The sequence below is a fragment of the Poecilia reticulata genome, chromosome 13 (genome assembly GCF_904066995.2).
Source record: "Poecilia reticulata chromosome 13, P_reticulata-male-v2, whole genome shotgun sequence".
Classification (NCBI taxonomy): Eukaryota; Metazoa; Chordata; class Actinopteri; order Cyprinodontiformes; family Poeciliidae; genus Poecilia; species Poecilia reticulata.
This window is the reverse complement of record NC_088842.1, coordinates 13,617,429-13,643,390: the sequence shown is the minus strand read 5'-3', so window position 1 is coordinate 13,643,390 and position 25,962 is coordinate 13,617,429. Positions and strand designations below refer to the sequence as shown.

The window sequence follows — 25,962 nt, the reverse complement described above, 5'->3', positions numbered from 1 at the left end:
AAAAGTGGGGGGGGGGAAAAAAAAAAGAAACTTTAATATTTTTAAAATCACTGGAGTTTTCGTAAAAGATCACAATTTTTCAGTAAACATCCAAAATTGTTGAATCAAAACCAGAAACACACGATGAATTAATTTAAACAAACACTGGCAAGCATTTAAATCTACCAACATTTAAAACAGATTTTTACTCTGTTTATTTTTGTCCAACATTAAAATTTGATTGGTTTCAGAAAATATTTATTTGGATGAAAAGTAAGCAAATATTTTTGTGGCACATTATGATTTAACTGATCATTTGTGAATATTACCAGAAAAACAAGAAACTAAGAAACCACCTCAGTCTACGGACAGTTCGTAACTATATTTTACCCAAAATGAGCTGCTAAGAAAATACAAGGTAAAAACTGCCAAATCATACAAGTAAATTGTTATAACGTTTGCTTTTGTTGGCCAAAAAAAACAAAAAGTCCTACTGCTGGTGTTTGGCTGAGTGAACGTAAAAGTAAACCAATATGCTTATAGTTGATACAGTTTATTTAAGCTTCAATGGTGGCTTTATAAATAAAGATGGCAAGAACTGTCTGTCCTCCAACAACCAAACAACTTAAATTTTTTCACAGATGGCTTGAATAGGGCTGGAGCAGCTGACAAACTGAACTGTTGGCAGTCAGTGACCATAAACGGACCACATCAAAGACGTTGGCACATTCATTTGTGATTAGATAAAATAGGATTTAATAGCATTAAACAAATGAATGGAACATTTGTGCCATCCATTTTAATAACATGTTTATTTTTACTTTGTGAGGCAAACTCAACATCTTTGCTTCAGAAGGTCACAAGAACAACTGATTGTGGGTTGTTTTGTAGTCTGGAGGGGGATTTTCAGAGTTCCCAGTAGGAAATGGAACAAGAGCATCCCATTACGTTGGAACGCCACACTCAACCCTCAGTTGTGTGTCCAAACCGGCTGCAGGAGATTTATGGAAGTTGTGAAAGCTGCCAGTATAAACTAGTTATTAGCGCTTCTGGGGGTTTGCGTCTCTTAAAATTGGTGGTGTCAAGTTTCTAGGAGAGAAGAGTTTTATAAGATTGTGGCAGATTAACTTTTTTCCTTTTGATGCGACCTACAAACGGTGCAATATAAGAGAAAAACGTTTTGGGTAGGACTCTGAGCACGGAACCTTTTAATTTGGGAGTATTTTCTCGTTCTCTGCCAAAATCCAGATTTGTCAGATTATGAGGAAGTATTTTATGCACACCCCTCTTTAAATCTTACCACAATCTGTTTAGTTATGGGCTATGTCTGGGTCATTACACAACTTTTAAATTTTTCTGACAAAAGCCATTCTATTGATCTGGATTTATGCTCTGAAATGTGAAGTTCCCCTTCATCTTACAAGCTGAAGTCTGAACACTGGTACTTGGAATTGCTCATAATCCCCTCCGCCCAGTTAAAGATGGATATAAAAAAATATGTCCAAAACATGAATCACCATCACACTTCACTGTGTTTCTGCACATTCCTATTGGAGTGGTAGACAAAGGGTCCAAACTTTGACTCAGACCAGAACACATTTTCCCACAAGTGCTTTTGGTTGGCTTTAAATATGTTTATGCAGGGCTTGAATGATTTTCTGCCTGTTTTTCTGCCACCCGTCCCTATAACAGAGACATATAAAAAACAGGGGTGCACCGATAGCAGTTTTCTGCCCGGTCGCTGATTATTGATCTTTTAAAAAGCCTAACATGCCGATTCCGATTTTGACTGATGCCAATATTTTTGCATGAAATGTAGCTAAATACAGCAAGAAATAGGGCTGTGTATTTTTATTGATTCTACGATATTTATTCATATTTTCTTCTCAGAAAGTATTGATTTTTCATCAGCGAGTATTGATACATTAAATCCTACTTTGAGTTTTACGTCAAATCCACATGAATTAAATGACATCACACATGACATTTTTTTACCCAGCTGCACATGTACATTAAAAATTACATGTAATGAAACAACCAGTTACAATTAATTAAATAATGAAGTGAAATAGATAAATTATATTATCTAATACAAGTGAATAAGACACAAAAGGTTTGTTTTCTGCATAACCAAATACACAAAGCCACACAAGTAACATTTAAACAAAGCAAATGCATAACAAATGTATAACAAAAATAACATTTATTACACCAGTTGCATTAATTCAATCCAACTCTATGGAACAGTCACAAAATGTCACCAAAATCAATCTGTCTCTCTAAAATCTTTCAGAAAATCTTAAAAACCGTATAGTTTGCTGAATATTGAGATATATATATATATAATACCGTGAACAGAATATCGTGCATCGTATTGTATTGTGAGATTAGTGCATCGCTACAGGTCTAGCAAGAAAGTTGCTGGGTTGGTAATAGTGAGGTGACTATTGTTAACTGCAAACGTGCAGACATGACCTGGTGGGCCGGACTGTCAGTCAAAACTCTCTCACAGGACAGCAGAAGAGGACAGTGGTCGATTTTTAGACCTTTGCTGAGGTAGATGAGGTCGATGGATAATATCGGTTTCACATGCAAACATCGCCCGATCACAGATCTTCCAAAATGGAGGAAATCAGTTGGGCGATATAAATTGGTGCACCCCTAATATAGACAGGAGATTCCACTTGTATTACACAACAAGTATTTGTAAAGAAGTTTCTGTAGCCCATTTAATGTGGTTGTGGATTTCCCTGACCACTATTTGTTCCTTCTGTTTATTTATTATTTTAAATTAAATTTGGAGCAACATCTTCTTCTTTGTTATGCACTTGTTGCACCAAATTTTCTTGACTTGATGTCTGCCTTTGAACTGTGCACTATGCTTTTTCTTGTATCTATCCCCTGACTGATACCTTTTGCCAATTCAGTCCTTATGATGCAATGAAAGTTTTTGCAGGACTTCTACTTAACATGAGTTTTAATATAGTGGTTTGTTCTGAATGCAGTCACACAGTTATACAATCATATTACCCAAGTTTATTATTATTATTTCTCAGCCTGAGAAAAAAAAAATCTATCAGATTAGCTTTACAGGTTATAGGTCAAATTAAATATGAAAAGTTCTGAAAAGGAAGTTAACCATTTACATAGCACCCCTTACAGGTCAAAACCAAGCAATTTAACAGGGTATGTAGACTTTTTGTACCCACTGAATGTGGCATCTACACACACCACAAACACTTATACAAGTGACTAGATGACAGAAAATCCAGCGAGATTAAGGGTTACAATATTCAAGCAACAAATAAAAACATAAAATTGAAGGCTTAGTTTCTATTTGGAGTTCCTCCTCGTTAAAAGCGTCCCACAGAATGCAGCAGGGCTCCCATAGACATACGAATTAGCTCACAGGATGAATTAGAAATTGAGGCTGCAGCGTCTTTCAGTTCTGACTCAACAGGGCTGGTCAACAAGCGCAGAGAGGAGGAAGTGACTGACGGGCTGGAGCGGAAAATAAAGATGACACAACAAGGAAGCTGAGAAGAGAGCAAACTAGAAGCAAGAGGGAACTGTCAAACACAAAAAGGAGAATAAGAAGCAAGAGTCCATGCCGACAATGACTTTAGTACAGCACTCTGTGGTGAAAAAGTGAAGATTAAAAGAGCAGCACGGAGACTGAGCCGGCAGGCTGAATTGACATGCACGAGACAGTCGGCGCTGAAAACGCTGCAACGCTGCAGCTGCCCCGCACCACAGCACACACCCAGCAAGGGAAGGAGAGGGGAGTAAAGAATGAATGAGGAAGGACAGAAAACAAAAATGCATTAAAATGATTATTGCAAGATTAAACCCTGGAGGAAAAAAAAGTACTGTGCTTGTCAGAGAAGCATATAAAACTAATGAAAAGCCTCTCATTAGTAAATGATTTTCAAAACAGTGAACACTTGTGGAGTTCACTGTCCAACACTTTGAAGTGTTCCTTCCACTTAGACTCTACAGAACTGACTCTAAGCTGGATGCAGCCACAGTAGTTGCCTTTGAAGTGAGCACTGCACTCGTCGGTAAAGCCCAGAGACAAATTAGCAGATCAGCTACTCAGAAATACTAGGATGAACTTGTGATGCTTCCAGCAAGAGCTTCTTTACCTCAGAGTTTAGTCATAAAAGGCGAGTGTGTCTTCGGCAGTGTAGCCTCAGCAGGACAGGAGGTCACCCTCCATTTCTTCTGCTCCCTGGATGCGTCAGTCCTGCTCAGCCTTAAAGCCGTCATCTCATCCATTCCACCTCTGCGTGCTTTTATCTACTCTACAACAACCTCCCACTGTGATCTGCTTCCTCCTTAAACCAAAAACCTTGTCCCTCCTTGCAGGTTTGTTCGTTCATCTCACCTCTGTAACAGATGTTATATCTATTCTGTTTAAGTGTGTTTATCCACTCACAACCTCCTTGATTTTGAAACATTCATGCAGGCTACCAACAATTAGGAACCCTCCATTTGATATCATTTCTTATTCATCAGATTCTCCCATGGTCGATGCACACAGTCTGGACTGGAATCTAAGTATAGTTTATTAGCTTCCCACATACGTACTTGTACTCCTTCAACTTTTCTTTTTTGCATTACTTCAGCATATTTCATGTAACAAATACAAAGTAGTACTAAGTGGATGGTAACAGTTGTTTCAGAATCACAAATGACACTACCATGCATTCGTCTTCAGGTCACTGTGTAAAAACTGAACTGTTCACAGCAATTAAGTCCTTTTGGATGTGTCTCAATCTAGACAGAGGGTTTGCTTTGCCCGTTGTTCTTTTAGATGGACAACAATTTCATATATGTTGAAGCCTTGCCACAGAATCTCAATCGGATCTAGGTATGGACTCTCCCTTGGACCTTTGTAAGACATTGGTATGATTTAAACTACATTGTCTCATTGTCCTAGCTGAGTAATTCTCATTTGATGCCAAACTCTCAATCTCAAGTAGGGCTGGGAAACAAATACCAATAAATATATTGCAACAGATCAATAGATGATACGTCCAATAGAATGTTGAATAATTTCACTGAACTCCAGTTCAGAATCGCACAGCATTCTGGGGGATGTAGGCAGAGAAAAGACTTGAGTTATAGATATGCATTACTGGATTGAACGACGCCTCTGCATTGAGTCATGTCAATAAAGTTATGCTGTTCTAATGTGTGATAAGCAGGAATCTGCCACAAAAATGGTCCAATATAGAATAACTGATCTACTTCTCACTTTCTCCATATATTTTTTTTCAAATTAAATTTTTTTCTGACCTGGGAAAAGTGATACCCTTGGACTTTGTTCCGTCTTGGTTGGTTTGCAGTTGTGACATCTTCTATCCATCTTCTATTCTGAACCGTGCTCTGCAACACGTCTGAACCCTGAGATGTTGTGTTGTTGCCCATTTTATCCACAACTTCCTCCCCAACTTGGCTGCTGTGTTTGTTGGTCTTCATGATGCCGTTTGCTCACTAAAGTTCTCTCTGAGGCTTTCACAGAACTGCCAAATTATGTTTAAAAAGAGAACTTACAAATAAGGCGAGGTCTGAAGGCAGTTTGTTGACAAGGACTTTATTTTGGGGTATCAGAACAAACGGAATTAAATACCACCATTTGCCACTATTTTTAGATTTTGTTTCTTTTGGTAAAACATTTAGAACAGCGTGTATGACCGCCCTTCCTACCTCATTATGTACTACCCCCAAAAAAATCCCATGAGGTTTGTGGTTGTAAAGTGACAAAATGCAAAAAGGTTCAAAGGATATGAATGCTTTTGCAAGGCTAAGTAACTCTCTGAAAGATAGAGCGGCTTAACGGACCATCAAATAAACATTAACTCTTAAATGCTGTTTTGAACAGACAATTGTTAAAGACAGCTCGATAATCCCACTGGAATGTACACACTATTTCTTCTCTTTGTTTGGTAATTCATATTAGTTTTCAGTGTTTCCACACAACACAGCCAACACTTAGATGTTCCCGGAGTGATGCACACGGCAGGAATTGTTATTAAAAATTCAGTGAAGTTACCATACAAACAGAAGCACAGGAAGCTTCAAAAGGAAGTAGAGCCACAGAACTGCTCAGTCAAAAAAAAGGACAAAAAAAGGCTTTCTGCTCATTTACTAGTTTTGTGTGTGTGTGTGTGCGCGTACGATTAGATGACAAAAATCGAGCCATTTCAGCTTACAATCCCAAAAAAGGCCACATAATTTGACAGAAATGTATTTCCATCCCATGTGATGTTAACTCTGACTGAGACAAAGGGCCTGCGAAAGCAAACAGCAGTCTAGTATCAAGTACGCAGTCTGTTCCAGCTGTCTCCAACGTCAGATCTGCACAGTCCATGAGATCACTTTGAATATTTTTAACAGAATATTAACAAGAAATGAAGAACTGGCTTGAAAAGGAATGGAGTGACGGTTTTAATCTAAGCCTGCACACCTGTTAGAGTTATTACATAATCACCTAATCTGACTTTGTCTGAGGCCGAAATCTAAATTTCCAGAGATGACTGCCTCCTGCTGAGCACATGTCAACAAAAGACAACTTACATGTAGGAATTCTTTTCAGGGCTGCACAGTGGCGCAGTTGGTAGAGCTGTTGCCTTGCAGCAAGAAGGTTCTGGGTTCGATTCCCGGCCCCGGTCTTTCTGCATGGAGTTTGCATGTTCTCCCTGTGCATGCGTGGGTTTTCTCCGGGTACTCCGGTTTCCTCCCACAGTCCAAAAACATGACTGTCAGGTTAATTGGTCTGTCTAAATTGCCCCTAGGTGTGAGTGTGTGTGTGCATGGTTATTTGTCCTGTGTGTCTCTGTGTTGCCCTGTGACAGACTGGCGACCTGTCCAGGGTGACCACGCCTCTCGCCCGGAACGTTAGCTGGAGATAGGCACCAGCAACTCTCCCGACCCCACTGAGGGACAAGGGTGCAAGAAAATGGATGGATGAATGGAATTCTTTTCACTCCAAGCACTTTAATAGCTTTAGTCAAATAAAAGAAAAAATTTCAGAGAGTTGCTGATTTTGCAGTAAACAATATCAAATCGATTTCAATGCAAAGAATCCATTAATCAAAGCAAACTACAAGACTTGTATGAGTATGAGATAACATCTAATGATAATAAAAGTTAGGTTTTATAAAGGACAGGCTTACATCTGTTAAGGCCCGTCTCAGCCCTCTCTGTCCTTGCACTTCTCCATCCCACAATAGCAGTTCTGTGCTGTGTGTACACTGGGCCGCAGCCAGCACTTCAGCAGCCAACCACTACAACGGTGACTGCTATTTAAGCTCCTGTGCCAGCAATGACGATGCAAACTGAGTGGGCAACCATCACACAGAGGAGTTTGGTGACCTACTCTAGCCCGCCATGTGTGTTTAGAGTACGTCTCTCTCTCACTTGAACCTTTCACCACGTACGCAGCAGAACAAAAAAAGCCAAACCTTTTTTGAACACTATGTTTTTGTCCTCCTTCCCCCTCGTGGTATATGGTAACCTCTGACCTTGCAGCTGGCTTCTCCCTTCCTGTTTCCTGCTGGTTGTGATAAAGAAGCGCAGCTAGCCAGCCAGCGGTGTAGTGCGCCAACACAACGCAGCACAGGTCAGGCTTGCAGAATCAGAGCCTGCACGGACTGGTAGCAGCAACATTATTAAGCAGCAGCATTATTGGCTTTATCTGCTCAACGCTAGTTAACGCAGAAATCCAGACCAAACAAGGAGAAATACATCTCGTCTCTTGAGGAAGCCTGTGTCAAATTTAGTTCACAGCACGTACACACAGAGTCGACAAGGTTTTAAAAAGATTGGGGTTTGTTTTTTTTTTTAGATCTTCTTGGTCACTACAAGATACAGAGGATAAACTGTAAGTGATCTTTACAGGACTAATTTCAGCATTCACTTTGTTGAGTCAATCATGTGCACCAGAAGGAATCACAGTTTTTCCACACATATTATGATGGTGACGGTACAATAAAAACAGATTTCTCACTGCCATTATTAAAGCAATAATTCAGCAAAATCATGACTGCAGTTTTCCCCAAATAACCATGAAGCCCTCTGATAAACATCGTGTCTCTTGACGTTTGTCAACCTAACTGGACACCAAGTGCTGAACTGTTGCACAAATTATAGGATTCAGTTACATGTAAGATTATCTGATGGTTTAAATTTTTGCATGTGTGGCTGTAGCTAGGTGGATATCTTCACAGGAAACATAAAACACAGCTCTCCAACACCACACTTTGGTGTCGCAACAAAGAATTCTGACACAGGAGAAAAAAAAATCTCAATTATCTCCATTTTCATTCTATTTTACATCCATGGTGCCAAACGTTTGTAATTTTGTTGGAAAGTGGTCTTGATGGAAGTGTCCTAAACTGAAGGGAGCATTTAACAGAAGACCTACTGGGAAAAAAACCCATTTCAAACAAACTTTTTAGATTTTGCTACAATTGTTTGCTACAAAGCAACTTATTCTTGTTTAAGTTCAATCTAAAGAAAAAAGAACACTAACAAGTTTAAGGTCTAAAATAAAGGCGACTCCTGACGTAATGGATTAATTGAGCTAGAAAAGTATTTGTTTCTTTTCTTAAGCCTGGTACTTCTTTTCTTATTCACATGCTGACATTCTTTATTTTTCACCACATACTAAAGACTAGGTGGTCATGTTCAGGTGGTACAACTAGAAACGTAAGCAACAAAAACCTCTGAAAGACTTTCCAAAGTATATATAATATGACCTTATTGGAGATGATAAAACAAAGAGGCAGCTTGTAAGAAAAACAAAGAAACAAAGGCATTTTAACACTTTTGTGGAGCTTTCTGTATGTAGAGCTTTGTAGTACTACATTAAACTTCATAAATGTACTTGTGGCACAATCACAACCTTTAATGCATCTTATGTGGCACTACTTTGTGGAAGTAAAGATACATCAACACTGATTTTTAACATTATTCTCAAAAATGGGGCCTGCTGAAGAAAAGCATTCCCACAGCATGATGCCGTCACCACCATGTGTCACTGTGACAAGAGCATTCATAGTACCACTAATCATTGGGGTTTTTCTTCACGCAGCATTTTGCATGTCATTGGAAGAGCTGCCGTGTCTGTCAACCACATACAATCCCAATCACGCAGCGTAGAGCAATGTTTTAATTCTCATTTACCGCCTTCTCAGAACCATAAATTACAGGATTAAAGTGAGAACTTCTCACAAAATATAAATGTAACATCCAGCAGTTATTTTTAGCTTAATCCTCCAACTTCCTAGACCGTGTCTGAGCTCACTTATCTCTGCGTGCATAAACGGCGAGCGCTCGTCGTACAAAGCAGAGATGATAGTGAGCTGCGTCATCCTAATCACCATAATCTAATAGTGTGAGGATGACATGTGTTGGCTGCTCAAGATGCTGCTGCAACATAAATAACCAAGACGCTCAGCTGTGCGTGTGCTTAAACATATCTGCACACGAAGCCTCAAACCTTGAGAATGAAAACCGAGCTGAAGGTTAAATATCGTCAGCTACTTAAGTGTGAACAGTTTCTTCCGTTCCACATATTGGTAGCAATCTGCCAGTTAGACCGACCGCTAAAAGATTTCATCCTCAACTCACAGCTCTTTGACTAAAAGGACAAAACACAGTGCATCTGTTGGCAATGCAAAACAAACAAAAAGAAAAAAAAAGAAAAAAGAAATGAGCCCACAGAAATATCCAAATCAAAAGAAAGCAGCAAATAGATCACAGAGGTGTGAAACCACTGGCCTTTGTATTTGGGAAAACTTGACTGACTGAAGTTATGCTGAGGCAAAATTTAAATGAAGTTTGTTTGATTTGAGTTGAACTAAGCATACAAGATACGCCCTCTCCACTCCCCAACGCCCCCCAGGTTACCAATGATTAAAAGTTTTAATCGTTGCCCTTTTCCTCTGACAAAAACTTGAAGTTTACGGAGTAATTTGACAAATATTTTATGCGTTTCAGTTCCACTGGAAACAATAAACAAATTATGTTTAACTTCAAATGTACTTTGAAACCGTGAATCTGTGTGGCTACAAAAACAAAACAAAACAAAAAAAAAACAAAAGCTAAATTTATGCCAACAGCTGCTGAAAAATGCACGGATGGATGCTATTTATGCAAATGTTGACGTTCAATCGATTTTATCAGCACTGCAATGCACTGATGCATTTCCCAACGAATTCATCCAATACTACAGATGCAAAGACAACGTTGCAGCGGAGGGGACACGATGGCTTCTCCTGATAGTCAAAAGTGCGGGCCGGTGCGTTCTGAAGCAGACCTTTGTTACGCGCGGGCACCAAACACATTTACAGAAATAGGAAGTCATAATTTAGAACAAAGATTCTTCCCTGAACCAAAACAGGAATACTAGAAACATAACATCTGAGAATTTGCAAAACATAAAAGAGGAATACACTTGGTTACATTTTTTTTTAGGAAAGAATAACGCGATGTTAATATAGACCGGAAATCTTTTGGAGATAAAATTTTTGAGCTACGCACACTGAAGTTTAAAACCAAGATAAAAAAAATTGAAGACAACTGTAAACGCAGCAGGAGCAGCGTGTAAATGTATAGCCTCGTTAGATTAAAAACTACCAAGTACTAAGCAACAGGAAGTTTGAGTCTTATGCAAATCATGCACAACACCCATGTGTCACATGAACATATAAAAACATGACCTTTCCTAAAACAGAACTTGAAATAAGTGTTCCAGAAATGCTGACGCATTAAAGTTTTTGTCTACTGCAAAGCATGAATTTGGTTTTGTTAGAAAAGTGCATTTGTTTATGAAATGGGAAAGAAACAAGAAAAGCAATGCAGACAAATCTAATATGATTATTAATGTTTTGTGCCAAACATCTTAAAAGATTTTCCATGGAGCTGCTACTGAAGCTCAGAAAACAACCAACAGCAGCTAAGATAAGAATGAAGAATTGTGTCCAAATTATTGCTGAATGCTCGACAATTATTCCAGATGCAGGAAAAGCTGAATGACTAAAAGCTTGAGGAAGTGGGTCCTGTTGTTGACCATTGTAATATGGCATAGGTATGCGTGGAATGCACTTTTCTATTGTGTCAAGATCTAATTGAAATGGTGTCAGAAAGAGAAGGCAGTTATATTAGAAGAAAGCCTAAAAGAAAAAATGGTGTTGGTTGTGGGAGGGGGATTTCAGAGGTTGTAATGTTGCAGTCGAATTCTTCCCAAAGTCAGATTCTCCAAGTGTTTCCAAAAATCCCAAGTAAAATTGAATTCAAATAAAATATTTATGGGAACTTGGGATTTTAAAATTGGGAAGCCGAGGCGTCACAAGCCTCCTTGAGATCATCAACATGCCAAAAAAAAGGGTGGAAACCCATCTCTCCCTTAGAGATAGGGTGAGAAGCTCGGTCATCCGGGAGGGACTCAGAATAGAGCTGCTGCTCCTCCACATCGAGAGGAGTCAGTTGAGGTGGCTCGGGCATCTGGTCAGGATGCCTCCTGGACGCCTCCCTGGTGAGGTGTTTCGGGCACGTCCTACCAGGAGGAGGCCTCGGGGAAGACCCAGGACCCGCTGGAGGGACTATGTCTCTCGGCTGGCCTGGGAACGCCTTGGGGTTCCTCCGGAGGAGCTGGAAGAAGTGGCTGGGGAGAGGGAAGTCTGGGCCTCCCTTCTGAAGCTGCTGCCCCCATCCATCCAGAAAATGGATGGATGGATGGATGGATGGATGGATGGATGGATGGATGGATGGATGGATGGATGGATGGAACGGTCAATTTACACTTAAAGCTTGTACAACATTAAAGCATACAGAGTAATGTGCAATGTCCATTTTGAGTGATTCCAAACAACATGCAAGGGTTTTTCTTCTATGTGATAAAGTCCTCAGTAGAAAGAAAGAAAGGAAAAGAATATGACATCTGAGGTTAGGGCGTAAAGATGAACAGAAGTCGGTACCAGCAGAGAAAATCCTGTTCAATGCATCTCTACTTAGCAGGTGTGGAGTATAAAGTAAAACCTCTTTTTCTGTAGCTCTTATTTTGTTTTAATGCTGAACAAACAAAGTTACAGTTCTGAAAACTGCAAAAAATATTACTCTGATTTTAATAAATGCACTAAACGAATTTTATTGAATTTGTTCTTGATTGAAAAATGGCACTTTGATTAAAATAAAAGCACTTGTTGAAGTTCACTTTGGTAGTTCTGCTGTTAGGAATTCATTAAAAATTAAAGGGGGGGGGGGAAACATCCATTAGCAAATGTATAAATTTCCTTCACCTCCATCACTTTCTGCAGTCTGTCCCTCTGTGCAGCTGCATCACCCTGCAGCTCATAACCTCACCACTTCCTGTAACCAGCTGGATCTATCAGCGTTCGTCAGGATGCGATGGTGGCGCAGCTCAGGAGAACGAGCAAACAGGCTGGAGAAGTCCTACTTCCTCAGTCTTTGATTAGCTTAACCCCCAACTTTTTTTTAACCCTCAAACATTTAAACACCTTCTATGCTGATTAGTTTGAAATAAAGTTCCTTCTACTTTGTTCTCATTTGATGAATAAAAGAAACATTGTCTTAACTTGAAGGCTTATCTAATCTCTGAGTCCTGTGAGGACCGAAATGTCTGTGCTGTGCTGCGTAAGGCTACTGGAGGAAGTAAGTGAAGTAAAAAAGGCGGAAGTGCTGACTGCGTTGTCGACTCCCACCGAATATGGTATGCTAGTGTTAATAATTAAGTCTTACTCACAGCAGACACACTTTTGTGCTCACTTTCAAGCACTGAACAACAGCGAGCCCTTTTCCTAGAGCAGTCACTTCAGAAAGTGAAACTATGAATATTTCAAATATTTATTTATTTTCATTTTGCATATGACTGGAAGCAAATAATAAAAATTTCACAATTTGTATCGCGGAAAATTAGAATATAGTAAAAAGGTGAAATATTAGAAACTTATTGTCACACAGTTACCCAATTAACTTAAAAAGACCTGGAGAGATTTCCTGAAGCAGAAAATGGTTTCTCACTCTAGGTCAGTCGGCTACACAAACATGCAGAAGACCGTCATCGACGCCTCCACACGGAGGGGAAACCAAAGAAAAGTCTTTGCTAAAGATGCTGGTTGGTCACATATAAAACATAGGATTGAAGAAGGGCGTCAGTAAGAGGTGCACCAGGCAGGAATAGCTGCAGCCTTGAGGGGTTTGTCAAGCAGAATCTATTCAAGAACTTGGTGGATCTTCATAAGAAATGAATTGAGGCAGGAGTCACTACGCACCAACAACTCCTACACACGGGCTACAGACGTCGTATTGCTTTTGCTAAGCCACTCGTGAGCCTGAGACTGGACTGTTGCTCACTCAAGGTCACAAAGTCTGGAGGCAGAGTGGTGAAGCACAGTTACTTGAAGTCCAGTGTGACGTTTTCAGTCAGCGATGACCATGTCCAGACGCTGTAGTCCTCAATCTGGTGGTCCCGAGTTCGATTCCTGGTCTCTGGCCATTTGCTACATGTGTTCCCCTTCCCTTCTCCGTCCTCCCCATTTCCTGTCCATTTACTGTACAACAAAGGCCACTAAAAAATCCTTTAAAAAAACTAACAAACAAAAAAAAGAAAAATCAATGAGTCAGGGGGTCGCAGGTCCTCTGTTGATGTTGGTCCAACATTTATGTTTATGGAAACGCTAATTTTGTTTTCCAGATGGACTTTGCACCTACCCACACTGCCAAAGGTACTATAAGCTAGTTCAGTGAACAAAGTGTTACTGTGCTTGACAGACCAGAAAACTCACCTAGTCTGAAGTATACAAGATACTGTTTCCCCTTTACTTGTAGTGGCTCAAACCTTCTTGGGAAACAGGCTTGCACAGCAGCACACTCACTCGTATCTTGAAATGCTACAACTAAGGAACAGAAACTTTTCACTCAGCATTAAACTTAGACATGGGAAAAACAAAGTACACCCTCAGTCACGTTTTGGGTAGATGATAACAAGGATCTTTTATAGTTTTCCCTGATGACGGTGCTGTTCACTACGGCCAGACAGCTTTGAATTTATTCTATCTGAAGTCTTACGGCTTATTCAGATGAAACTTTGCTTATCCAAGTCAACCTCTGCTTTTATCTGAGCACTGAGTCCAAATAAGTTAAATATTTCTCTGACATCAAGAACTCCATCACTTAACCTACTATTTACTAAAGCTACAGTAAATAGTAGCAATTGGAGCTTTTTGCAACCAATTGCAAAAAGCTCTTGAAGCTTTTTGCAATTGGTTGGAGAAGTGTGCAGTCTGATGTCAGAGTGAATTGGCCAAGGTGTCAACTCCAGGAAGAGTTTGTGACTGCAGTCAACTAGCCTTTCGTGTGTCTGTGTATATATATTAGAGATGTGCCGATCAGGTTTTTTTCTGCCGATACAGATACCAATCACCCCCTGAGGGCTGATCGCCGATACTGATCACATAATTTTTTTTTATCATAAACACTACCGGTTACATTATGTGGAAAAAGGAACCATGAATTCACCTTAATTTAGACAAAAACTTTTTAATAACTTTTTCCAAGAAGAAAACTAAACAAAACAGGCATTCTGCAAATTGTACTGCTATCAGTAATACTATCTTTAACAGACTGATAACATATGAAGGCTCTGAAGAGGCTAAATAATGCAAGAGCCAAAATAAAACCTCTCAACATTGCCAAAAAAATTCAAGTATAAAACTTAACATTCAAAGGCAAATACAGGTTCCATTACAATAAACAATCATGAGTTACTGAATGAGAACTTCCTGATAGCATGGCGGCTAGCTGATTACTGCTAGTTCTGAGTGGCTGTTTCTGGCTGAGCGGAGTAATTATGCAGAGCAGGGAGGAGATCAATTTTTTTTTTTTTTAGAGATTATCTGTCTCATGTTAGGACAGCGAAAGTTTTAATACGTATGTAAAATGTATTTTTTTAGGTTAGATAATGCAGCTTTAAGCAGAGGTTCGGTGTGAGAGTCACTACCAGGAAGAAGCAGCGCTCCGTCTGTGAAATATTACTACCTGTAGCGCGTAGCAGCAGTTCAACAGCGAGAACAGAACCAGCGTCTTACATCGCAGCTCGAAGACTTAAATCATTTTGCGGGTTATTTGTTTAGCTTTCTGACCATCATGCTAATCCGGGTGAGTGTTTGTAGCTGTGCGCTGCTTTACCTGTTATCTGATCCTCCATACATGTTTTTTACTGCAGTGAGCCTCAATGTAGCCAAACTCCATCAAGTATGACATTGTTTTCATGTCGTATTAGATTCGCTGTGTTGATGCATTTTTACGTGCTTCACCCCACGTGCTTCAATTTTCCGCCGCAACACGCAAACTTCCCCATTCACTCAGTGCGTTATAGTTCCACATCGCTTAGGATTTGTTGCTGCGCGTTTGCGCAGTGTGAAGGAAAGAGGAGACCAGCTGCACAGGCAGGCTGCGAAATGAGATGCAGGTGATCGGTAACGGCAACAAGAACCAATGATCGCCGATCACCGATCATGCACTTTTTCACAAAAATCGGTCCGATTATGATCGGTGACCGATCGATCGGCACACCTCTAATATATATATATTATATATAAATAAAATCTTTCACTGTACAATAACAGAATTGTATCTAGTAATGATTTGCTAAGGCCATTTCTGGTGATTTACCACACTAGCAATGTCTTAAAATTATTAACAACCTGATGAACACCAGATTATTCCTATGTTTAAATATGTAAAAACAATCAAGACTGTGTATCCAAAGCTCTGTGAGGACTTGGTTAATTCTGTTAATAATCATCAAAAAAGTCTTTCAAACTTCCTCTTAAGCTGACTGAAAAAAAAAAAAAAAACACCAGTGGTAACTGCAGAAATAATCGTTCCTGTTGGACTTCTGAGTCTAAGCCACATGTAAACCCTGCTGCAGCCTAAACACACACACTAGTATCTCCCCGGCATCCAACATAACTTAAGTGGGCTGATGCCCATTGGTTAGTGTCACGGCTACAGCCTTCTCAATTCAAACAATAGTCACCTTTGTGTGCAATGCCTGGTGAGTGTGTATACGAGCGCATTTCCTCTGCTTTTCAGCAGTAATTTCTTTCTGCTCAGTCTCTCATTGCAGTGGAGTGAGAATGGAAATTAATTTCACACTGACAAGTACTTAAAATGGTAGCAAGCAACTTTATCTGTGTTCAAAACAGAAGGGCCTAAAATTGAAACTTCCTCTTCTCTTTGGTTGCCTTTGTGGGGTTTTGTCTGCAGGATTATGGTCATGGCAGCTGAGAAAAAAACTGTTTACTGAGGAACTGTGAAACCAGATGAGGATGTATCTCTTAGCAAATGACAGATAAAACTGTTACCTACATTTATAAATACACGAAACAGACTATTCAGTCGTAGAACAAAATGCCACACCTATTCAGACTAATTATGTTACGTTTAAAAATATTAACACAATTTCAGACCGTTCATTCCCCCTCGTTGCCTGTCTAGACAAAAAGTAAAACAGGATTTTGCTACGTCAAACTGATCAAAACAACTTCAGCTTTTTCACCTACAGATTAAAGTATTTTTGCAAATCTGACATCCAGTTCAACCAAAGATAAAGTCATCGCTCTCCAAAAGTTCAGATTAATTAAAAAAAGCACCACATTAAAAAATTATTAATTTATCAACAATTATGCTACATGAATTGGCAGACCAAAGATTCCTATCATATTGCCAACTTTTTTCTTGTAAATTTATTTTATCATAGAATAATGTTTAATTCATAATAAATGATTATCCTCTGCAGTACAAATATGGTCAGAAACAGAAAGCAATTTACCTTAGCCACTCTATAAAATGAGGATAACAAAAGAATTGAACGTCAAATATTTTAAAAAGTAGATAAATAAAAATACTCGTCTAAATATGCAGATATCTACATCCACAGCAACTAAGCCTCTGAGAAATATGGCTCTACAATGCCTATAGAGGTTATTTTACTACAATGACAATGAGTCCCAAGACCTCACAATCCTGAAGCAAAAAGTCATGTCCCCTCGATCACAAAGTCTGCAAAGCATCCAGGATTATTAGGGAAACAATCAGTCATATTTATTGCAACAATGCCAGTTAAATGACACCAGACACCCCAAAAACCTTCTGTGAATTTTAGCTTCACTGTCAATAAATTCTCATCAAGTCCATTTCTGAACATCCACAGACTGTCAATATATTGTTTGAAGGCTGGCTATGATTGAGTTTCTCTTAAGATCTTTTAGCAAATATTGCAAGAATTGTAACTTCCAACCATTTCTACGTCAATGTGATATTGTAGACCTAGTGCGCTGACAGTAACATTTTTCTTTAATTATTTATACACCTCTTCACCGGGATGGACGTTCCCGTATATTTGCCTACGAAGAAAATCTTCTCTGAGGTCTATATCTACTGTCCTGACTGGCACTAAAAAACATTTTTTTGCTTAATAATAATCATAATTGCGTCACCTTGTTCCGTTTTTTAGAACCGACGCACCCAAAAATTCTCATCAGTAAAGTTACTGAAAGTTTTCTAAGCTGTTACAGCATTTATTCTGTGACTCTGCATCTCACAGTATGAAGTTGGTCAAAACTACATTTTAAAATTTATGGAAATTACTCTAAAAAGGTGCAGCACACACTTAAAATTCATCAGCGTTGAATTTCATTGTTCTTACTTTGAACTACTTCTGCTATCTGTGGTTCAGTCTACCTATTTCAACATTCAGTCTTTTTTTAAAAAAAAAAAGAATAACCACTTCTTTTTAGTGCGAGAAGCGAGCTTTTGTTTCAAGCTGCTAAGAATATCAAAGAGCTAACAACTGTAGCAGCTAAAGAACGTAGCGAATAGATGGCAACGATAGAAAGGCTCAAAAACAAAGTGACAGCAGGCAGCTGTAGAATGAGCACCCTTCTAACCACACACCCTAGCATTCTCAAACCACAACATCTCTCTTCTCTTGTTTTGATACGTCTTGAACTACAACTACCCCCAGGGGGTGAGTATGGCTGCCATTGTTCTCAAAATGATTCTGAATGAAGCACAAACTCCATCGCACATCCAATTTACTCATTTCAGACGGGTTAATTAACAGAACGTACTGCCACGGCAGCATAAAGTAAAGACACAAACAGGGAGGAAGACTTTTGGATCGTTTCACAGACCTGGGCTGCGAATTCTCCTCGTACATGCGCTCCTTGCCTTCCTTGAACAAGCTGATGGTCTGCTTGGTCTTCTTGGTCAGGTTCTCCATGAAGACCCGGAAGTACTCGTTGTCTCCCAGAGTCTCCATCTTGCCCTCGTAGCGAGACAGGATGGTGCGCAGGTGCTGGTAGGTGTCTGGCAGCAGGTCGAGGATGTAAGGGGGGCTGTTCTTCAGAGCCAGTTTGGGGTTTTGGCACAGCCGCACCACCTGCAGAAAAAGGGAGGATGTGAGGGGGAGAACAGAGACACGGTTAGGAGATAAGAAACCGGCTTTACGTGAAAGAAAAAGCACAAAAGAGAAAGGTTAGCGAAAAAGGATGCGAGGAGAAAAATGTGGAAGGACAGATTAGAGGACTGTCGCCATGTATTTTTAGGCTGTACATCAAAATTGCAGTTTATAAATGATTAAAAACCCATTTTTAATAGTATGGCTCTTTGAGGGATTAAACCACTTAAGATGTTTCCAGGGAAGCCAAATAGGAGCCATGCAGAACAGAACATGCCAACAAAGACTGAGAGAAAGGTCCCTAAAAGCCCGGGCCTTTTAGAAACCAGCAACCTATGCATTATGTAATACACTGAACATTCAGACCCTCACTGTATGGCATTAATTATTTTACAAGCGCTGCACTTCCTTCATAAAAATGTACCAGCCCAAAACAAAGGCTGAGTGCATCCATGTACAGAGTCCTGCCAAAGCGTTCAACAGCCCCGTTGACAGACGGCCGCAAGGAGACTGACGTCCAGCCACACCTTCCAGCGGGACGACGATCCTGCTGGAACACGGTTTACGTCAAACCATATTAGAGTAGCCCAGTCAAAACCAAACCCAACTGAGAGTCTGAGACAAAACTTGAAAACTGATGTTAAGAGATGCGCTCCGATCACTGACTGAGCTCAAGTTGACTGCAAACAAGAATAGATAAAAAAAAAAGACAATCAGTCTCTATGTAGCTGGCAGAGATTAGTTAAAATCACATACCATTTTCTTTCATTTTCACAATTAACTACTTTACACATAAAATTTCAATGAAATGCATTGACGTTTGTGATTCGTAATGTAAAAAAGTTTAAAGTTATATTAATACAAACTATTGTAGACCGTCTTTCCCCCCCCGAAACACATCCACAATCCTCTTGTTTTTCCACCACTTTGTTCTAATCAAGAATGCTTGAGCTTTTTATACGCCGATCGTGCCTCTGCAGTCATTGTGAGAGACCCTCTCCCTCCCATGTGTGTCCTCCTGCATGTTTGGAAAGGCTATTCATGTGTTTATACTTCCACATTTCAATCTGAGGATCCTCTGCCACTTCTGCCTTCAAAAAATAATAAATAAATTACACAAAACACCCATTCTCCTTGCTTCATATTTGAACGTGATTATCATGCAAATCTGAAGAGCTCAAGTGCTGGAAATATGTGCTTCATGGCTACTACTACCGCCTCCCCAGCAAAAACTATAAACGAACAAAAATAAACTCCTGGTAGATTGCTTTTGTAAATGATTTATTTGAAGTTCAAAATATCTGTAGTCACGACCAGATGGACTCAAGTTCACTGAAACACGCCTGATCTTCAGTAATGTTCAACCTTTCATCGCCGATCTCACAGTAACTGAGTCACTTTGTTAACCATAACAAAAAAAAAGAAAAAAAACAAACTAGAATGATACTGGCGTAAAGCCTGGAACACTTTGTCATGAAGCCCGGTAACAACACGACTGCAGCCAACGCGTACACAACCCCGTTTGTTTAGCTGCAAAAACATGCAAAGAAATAAGATTTCATTCACAGATCGGAGCCCGAATCAGAGCTGGATTGGCAGCCATCAGCCATCATGGCTTTTTTTTCTTCTTCAAATCAGGCCAGATGATTGTGTGCTGATCATGTAGGAGGGCAGGAAAGAAATACGGCAGGTACACATCTTGAAAATGGCTGTTATGAATCGCCTTGCCTTTTATGAGAGTCAACAGTTTTCCATTACGGAGGGAAAAAAAAAAAAAAAAAAACAAACCTCAGACAATGTTGAGTGATTTATAAGTTTATTAAAGATTTGATTTTGGCTCAATTATTTGTACTTAAAGTATTAAGAAGTTCGTTTCAAAACCACTAACATTTTTCTGTCAAGCCACACCCCCAGTTTAACGTCTCAATAAGAAGATGTGAGAAAAAGTGTCAGTAGAGAGCTATTTACTTCAGCTGTATGACACATTAATAACCCACCAGAGCAATAATAAAAAAAACAAAATAAAAAACAAGCAACGCAGTATAATTTAGAACACACTGAACATTAAGTGTTACTTTAGAGAATAGTCTTTTTAAAAAATGCTATGTATCGTTTTTATAATTATCGTGCCGTATCTATATTGTTCTATTTTTTTCTAAACCACTCATGACTTCACAGTTCAAGCCACAAATAAAACTGACAGAGTTAAAGTTTGCACTTGAGCTCGAAGAACCTTGAATCAATTTATAGCTGACCGACTGAACCGACAGCCCTCTGAAGAGCAACCGAAACGGCTTCAGTCGTGCCATGAGGAAACCAGATGATTAACCGTCTCCAGAAGTAAACAGGAAAATATTACATAATCAAATAATCATTAGTTCCAGCACAGCTTCCCAACTTAGTATGTCCTTCATTTGAAGACATTTTTAATCTCGAAACCGAGAAAAGCAAGACAGATGCTTATTATGTGCTTATGGGAGAAAGTCTGACGTAGGAAGTCGTGTTGCAGTCGTGAACTTTAACGAGAGAACGAGAAATGTATCCACCACACAACTGCAGAGTATTAATCAGAAGACACCGTCGGTTAGGCATTGCGACAAGGAAAACTGACAACATTTAACCGGAATAATAAATACATGATTTGCATTATGGGATATGTTTCTCTCCCTCTAGATTTAGAGCCTTTAGACATTTTAACTTTAAACTTTTAGTACAAATATGTTTCAGTCTAATCCAGGATTCAACACGATCAACAATATTCTTTTTTTTCATCTTTTCTTTATGTCAGACACTTGTTACGTCTAACCAGAGATAAGGTTTACACCACTATCATCATCAACACCTGCCAGACTTGCACTGAACACTCAGTCAAACACGCGATATTGCATGCCTGCACGTTTGATGCCGCAACATCTGGGGGCCCTTATATGTCAGCGTTTATTAAAGCTCCTGCTCGACTGCCTCTCAGCAAAATGCACTCCACTTCTACACCACTTCCCTCTGTTTAACCCCTTCAAAGACAGCTTCACACCTGGCGCTGACATGGTAGGTTCATAATAAGTGAAGGTAGCCTGTAGGAAGTATCAGGCTTCTTTGAGAAACGAGAGCTAAAACAGAAAAGATAAAATTGTTTCCCCTAACTTTGTATTTTTCCTTGTCTAATATAGTCATGTGGCTGTTTTTTTTTTTTCTTCTGTTAAGCAAGTGCATTCATTATTTGCTTAAGTTAATATTGGTGGCATAAAATAAAAGACCGACAACAATCTTATAATACTTGTTGTGGCAAATAAAGAAAGCAAGTAAATTTGGTGCTTAACCTTTTAGGCATACACTGCTGATTTGTTGAAAAATTAAAATTAACCTGCATTCCAGACTGATTCTCTGTAAAACATATTTACTAAGTACGACTGGACACCGTGTCCTATGAGCAAACTAAAATCTTCTTGTACAGCTGGTAGAACGACCTTTACAATAATGATAATGATGAGAATGAGAATAATGATTACCTGGCCTAAAGTACATCACCGTGTATGTGAATGTTTAAAACTCAATTTAAATTTTATTTTGCAAGGTTACAAAAATTATATTTTAACTACGGCACAAAGCAGAACAAATGGTGAGTACCACAGTTGCACAAAGCATAAAAAATACACAAAATAAATTTTTACAGAAGTGCACTGGATTATTTTTAGTTAGACTGATGGACAAAAAATGTGTTAGTTTTTGGCTAATAGAGAAATAAAGATTTAAATTACACAATCCAAGGAAAATATTAAATTAAATAAGAAAATTAATTTTATGCTGATCTAATTCAGTGTGCAAATATCACTTCTACCTCTTTCTATTTAAAAATTATCATAATTTTTTTTCTTCAGTAAAAGAACCGCAGATTAATTTAAAAATATGCAGGTTTATGCACAGAAATTTGATTTAAAAACATCTGAATAGATCAAGAACAGCTAATGTGCACAACCGTCCTGAGCCAGCTAACATCACCAAGGTTTAAAAAGCTGTTACTGTTTCAAAACGTGTAAAACTTTCCGTCCGTTCCTAAAATTCAGAGTGCTTTTATTGAAACGTCAGCGTCACAAAATCACCAACTGCAACGGTGTGAGAACTAAAGCAATGCCATTCATGGATGCATTACCTTCCTTTAATATATTACCAACTTCTGCATATTAGATAATATTTGACAAGCAAATTGTAGCATTTTAGCTAACGATACTATAAAAGCTGCAGTTAGCAGACAGTGTTGGCTACTGTTTGCCAACATGGTGTCAATGGTCTGTTAGCTAATAAGTAGCCAATATAATCACATACTTTTACAATAATATATGACATTCATTATCAACAGCAGCTCGCCAACACTGCCATGTTTCCTGGTGTTCATATTTGCCACTTTAAAGTATTGCTCTGTCTTGGATTATTCAATACAAATGTAAGTTTCAGATTCAATATTTCTTTGCATCAAAATAACAGATACATGCTACTAAATACACATTATGAATATATTAATGCTATTATTAAAGTCCTTTAAATGCGATCACTCGTATTTAGACAACATTCATCATTGATGCTTATCCTTGCAGAGGCACCCTGAGGCTATGCCACCCTGGGCACATCGCCAGTCCATCAGAGTCCTTATTAAAGTAAGGACTCTGATAGCTGTAGTTTTAAGACCATGATGTACAAATGGCATGCAATGTTAACAAGTAACTGCAGGCTGTACTAATGACTAATTAATGCCAAAAAAAGTGTTACATTTAACACAATAGGTATTTAAAAACTGCTTTTGAACGTAGCAGGGGTTTAATTGTTCGTCTCTGTGTGAAAAACAAAGACAAGCTAAAAGATAAAATTATGGACACTGGGATGTCCAATATATTATCTTAGCATCAACAAGTTAGCAAGAAGTTGGTTGCTTTTGGGTTTTAAATAAAGGCAATTAAATTGTTACAAAACTCAGTTTAAAAACTGAGATACAATGAATTGCTGCTAGTGAAAAACGTGAAGTCACTGCTGTAACACTTTTGATAAAAGGTAACTCAGAGAAAGTTTTAAAGGGAAGCTCTAACATATTTCCTTAGCTATTGATGCATGCTGATGCATGTTAATATACATAGCCATACTGCAGCTGCTTTTTAAACAACCTGTAGGAGCAGGAAGAGTTTAGTTCCTGTAGTAATTTCAAAATGTTGAATGTCGTTTTCATCTCGCTAGTGCTGCCCATAAACAGTTGGTAGAGGTTTGAAATATGTTGACCTGCACGGCGCCAACTAATAAAAGTCGCTGGAATAAAATTAAGCGGAAAACTTAGGTTGGGTAGTGGCCTCTTAACTCCACAGCTAACAGCCGAGGTATCAAAAAGGAAGAACAAGAAACTCAAAAAAGCTGCTTGAATCTCACAGGAAACTGGGGGTCGAACTGCTTCTGACTATTTTCCGAGAAGCAAGTTGTGAGATGAGTCTTCCTCGTAAAAGAAAGAGCTCAAATGCTCTAGTTATAAAAGACACATTTCATGTTTCCTTACGATTTATTGCACTTTTTCGACGACTGACAGGCAGCTGGCTGAATGTGCAGTTTTCAAAAGGGAAGTAACACAGACTTGTAAATGCTACACTATCCGGGTTTCTGAATGATAGGTTTTAAACGGATCCCGTAACCATTAAAAAAAAAAAAAGTTTAATATTTGAACACTGTGGAACAGATGACGGCGCTACCACAGTTAGCTCAGACTTTTGACTGATGTTGGGAGCAGATCTGTTTTGCCATGTCCGGAGGCCAGTATCAAACTCAAGTTGTTTTACTGGCCTCTCTGTTTTAATGTTAGTGTTCGTTAGCGAAACAATAAACACATACGAGTTTAGATGGTAAAAATAGCTGAAGTGAGATACTATAAACACTGTCCCCTCAGCTGACTAGCTAACCTAACATTAGCTGCAAAGATTAGCTAGCTAGTTAGCTACAGTTAGCCAAGAGTGCTTTTAGTCATCAAACGTGTAAACAAAGCTCGTTGATGTTTGTGTTTGCTAACCTTGTCCATCAGCTTCCAGCATTTCTCCACAGTTTTCTTGTCGACGGCCCCGGGCTGGTGATGGGAGTGGAGGTGGTGATGGTGTGGCTGGAAGGCATCCTTCATCATTCCGATGATCCCCCCACCTTTCTTCAGGTTCCCTGCCATGTTCCGACTCGGTTAGGGACAGAGGGGCAGAGAGACGAGGCAAGGCGGCCAAGGGTCACGAAGACCAAACCGCCGCCTGTAGTTAGCTCTACCGGGCGATGGTGAACCCGTTACCCCCCTGCGAGGACAGCGCCCGAGGGGCGAATCCGAGCCAGGGTGCGACGGTGGGGTTAAACGGAAGGGTGGGAGGGTACTATCCGCTGAAGGACCCCATCATTAGAAATAAGACCAGTCACAGAAGAAATGTCCAGACTGTGGAGGAAATGTGTACAACGGCCCCCTTAAACCCTGCTGTTGCAGCTAGCAGCTCTCCTATCCCTTTCTGCAGGGACCAACGCAGGCTAATTAGCAGAACCGCCTCTGCTCGCCATCGGCTGGAGGACAATAGCACCCTTTCTGTGACCAGACGCCTTGAGGACTTAAGTGTGTCCTCTCTTCTTGACAAGTCCCGCTGTCGTTCCCCTTTTTCTCTCAACAGCAGCTCTTTTCGCCCGTGCCGCGTCTTGACGGGAAGTTCAGCGGCGGTGTGACAGTGTCAGCGCTCCCCTGCGGGCGGTGAGGGTGACGACATACGCCTCACACCGAGCACAAAGAGGAAGTCGCACTTCGAGCTGTGATGGCTCCGTGGTCATAAACGGGAACAGGGGTGAATAAATAATTGTGCGAATTAAACATTGCCCAGTGTGTTCAGCTTCCCCCAGTGACGTGTATGTGCAGCCATTTCTTTTTTTTCTTTCCTGTATGTACCTCTTCCGTGCTACACCCCCACCTACCTTTATTTCCACGCCTTCTCTGTGCGCGTTCGCGATCAATGGACGCTGCCGGGCGCGCGCCTCTGACTGCACAGTGCATTCATGAAATGCTGTGGATTTGTTGAATGCAGCTCTGAATCCCTCAAAGAACCAGGGCGTAAGCTGTTGGTGCAATGGAGAGAAAAGACCACAAATACATTTTCAGGAAAATAATTTTGTGGCGTGAAGTTTTGCTGTTGGTAATTTTGTCTGGTGTCAGGTGAATATGAGAGGAGAGATGTTCCAAAAGTATTCCTACCCTTTTGAAAATTTTTTTCTCGTTAGCTGCATTGTATGTGAATAGACTCACACAAAAAAAACGCATCATTATAAAGTGGGTGGAATCAAATTTTTACATGATTATGTTTATTTACCTATGCAAATCTTAAAAAATTAGTGGCACCTATTTGTATTTCTCCTTCCCGTAACAATATTTTAGCAGAACCACCTTTCACACAATTACAGCGACCTGTCTTTTTGGTTTCTACCAGCTTTGCACATAGTGGCTCATTTTTTTC

General features: G+C 39.6%; 1 protein-coding gene across 1 annotated transcript in view; it reads right to left on the bottom strand.

Annotated features, from left to right (window-relative positions):
• Nucleotides 1-25,418, bottom strand: part of cbl (Cbl proto-oncogene) — a 45,831-nt gene extending 20,413 nt beyond the window's left edge. The window contains exons 1-2 of the mRNA XM_008425645.3: nucleotides 24,507-25,418; nucleotides 18,207-18,454 (exon numbers count right to left, since the gene is read on the bottom strand). Of these exons, the coding sequence (XP_008423867.2) occupies nucleotides 18,207-18,454; nucleotides 24,507-24,653 (395 nt within the window). The 5' untranslated portion in view covers nucleotides 24,654-25,418. The remainder of the gene's footprint in view (nucleotides 1-18,206; nucleotides 18,455-24,506) is intronic.
• Nucleotides 25,419-25,962: the final 544 nt, after the last annotated feature.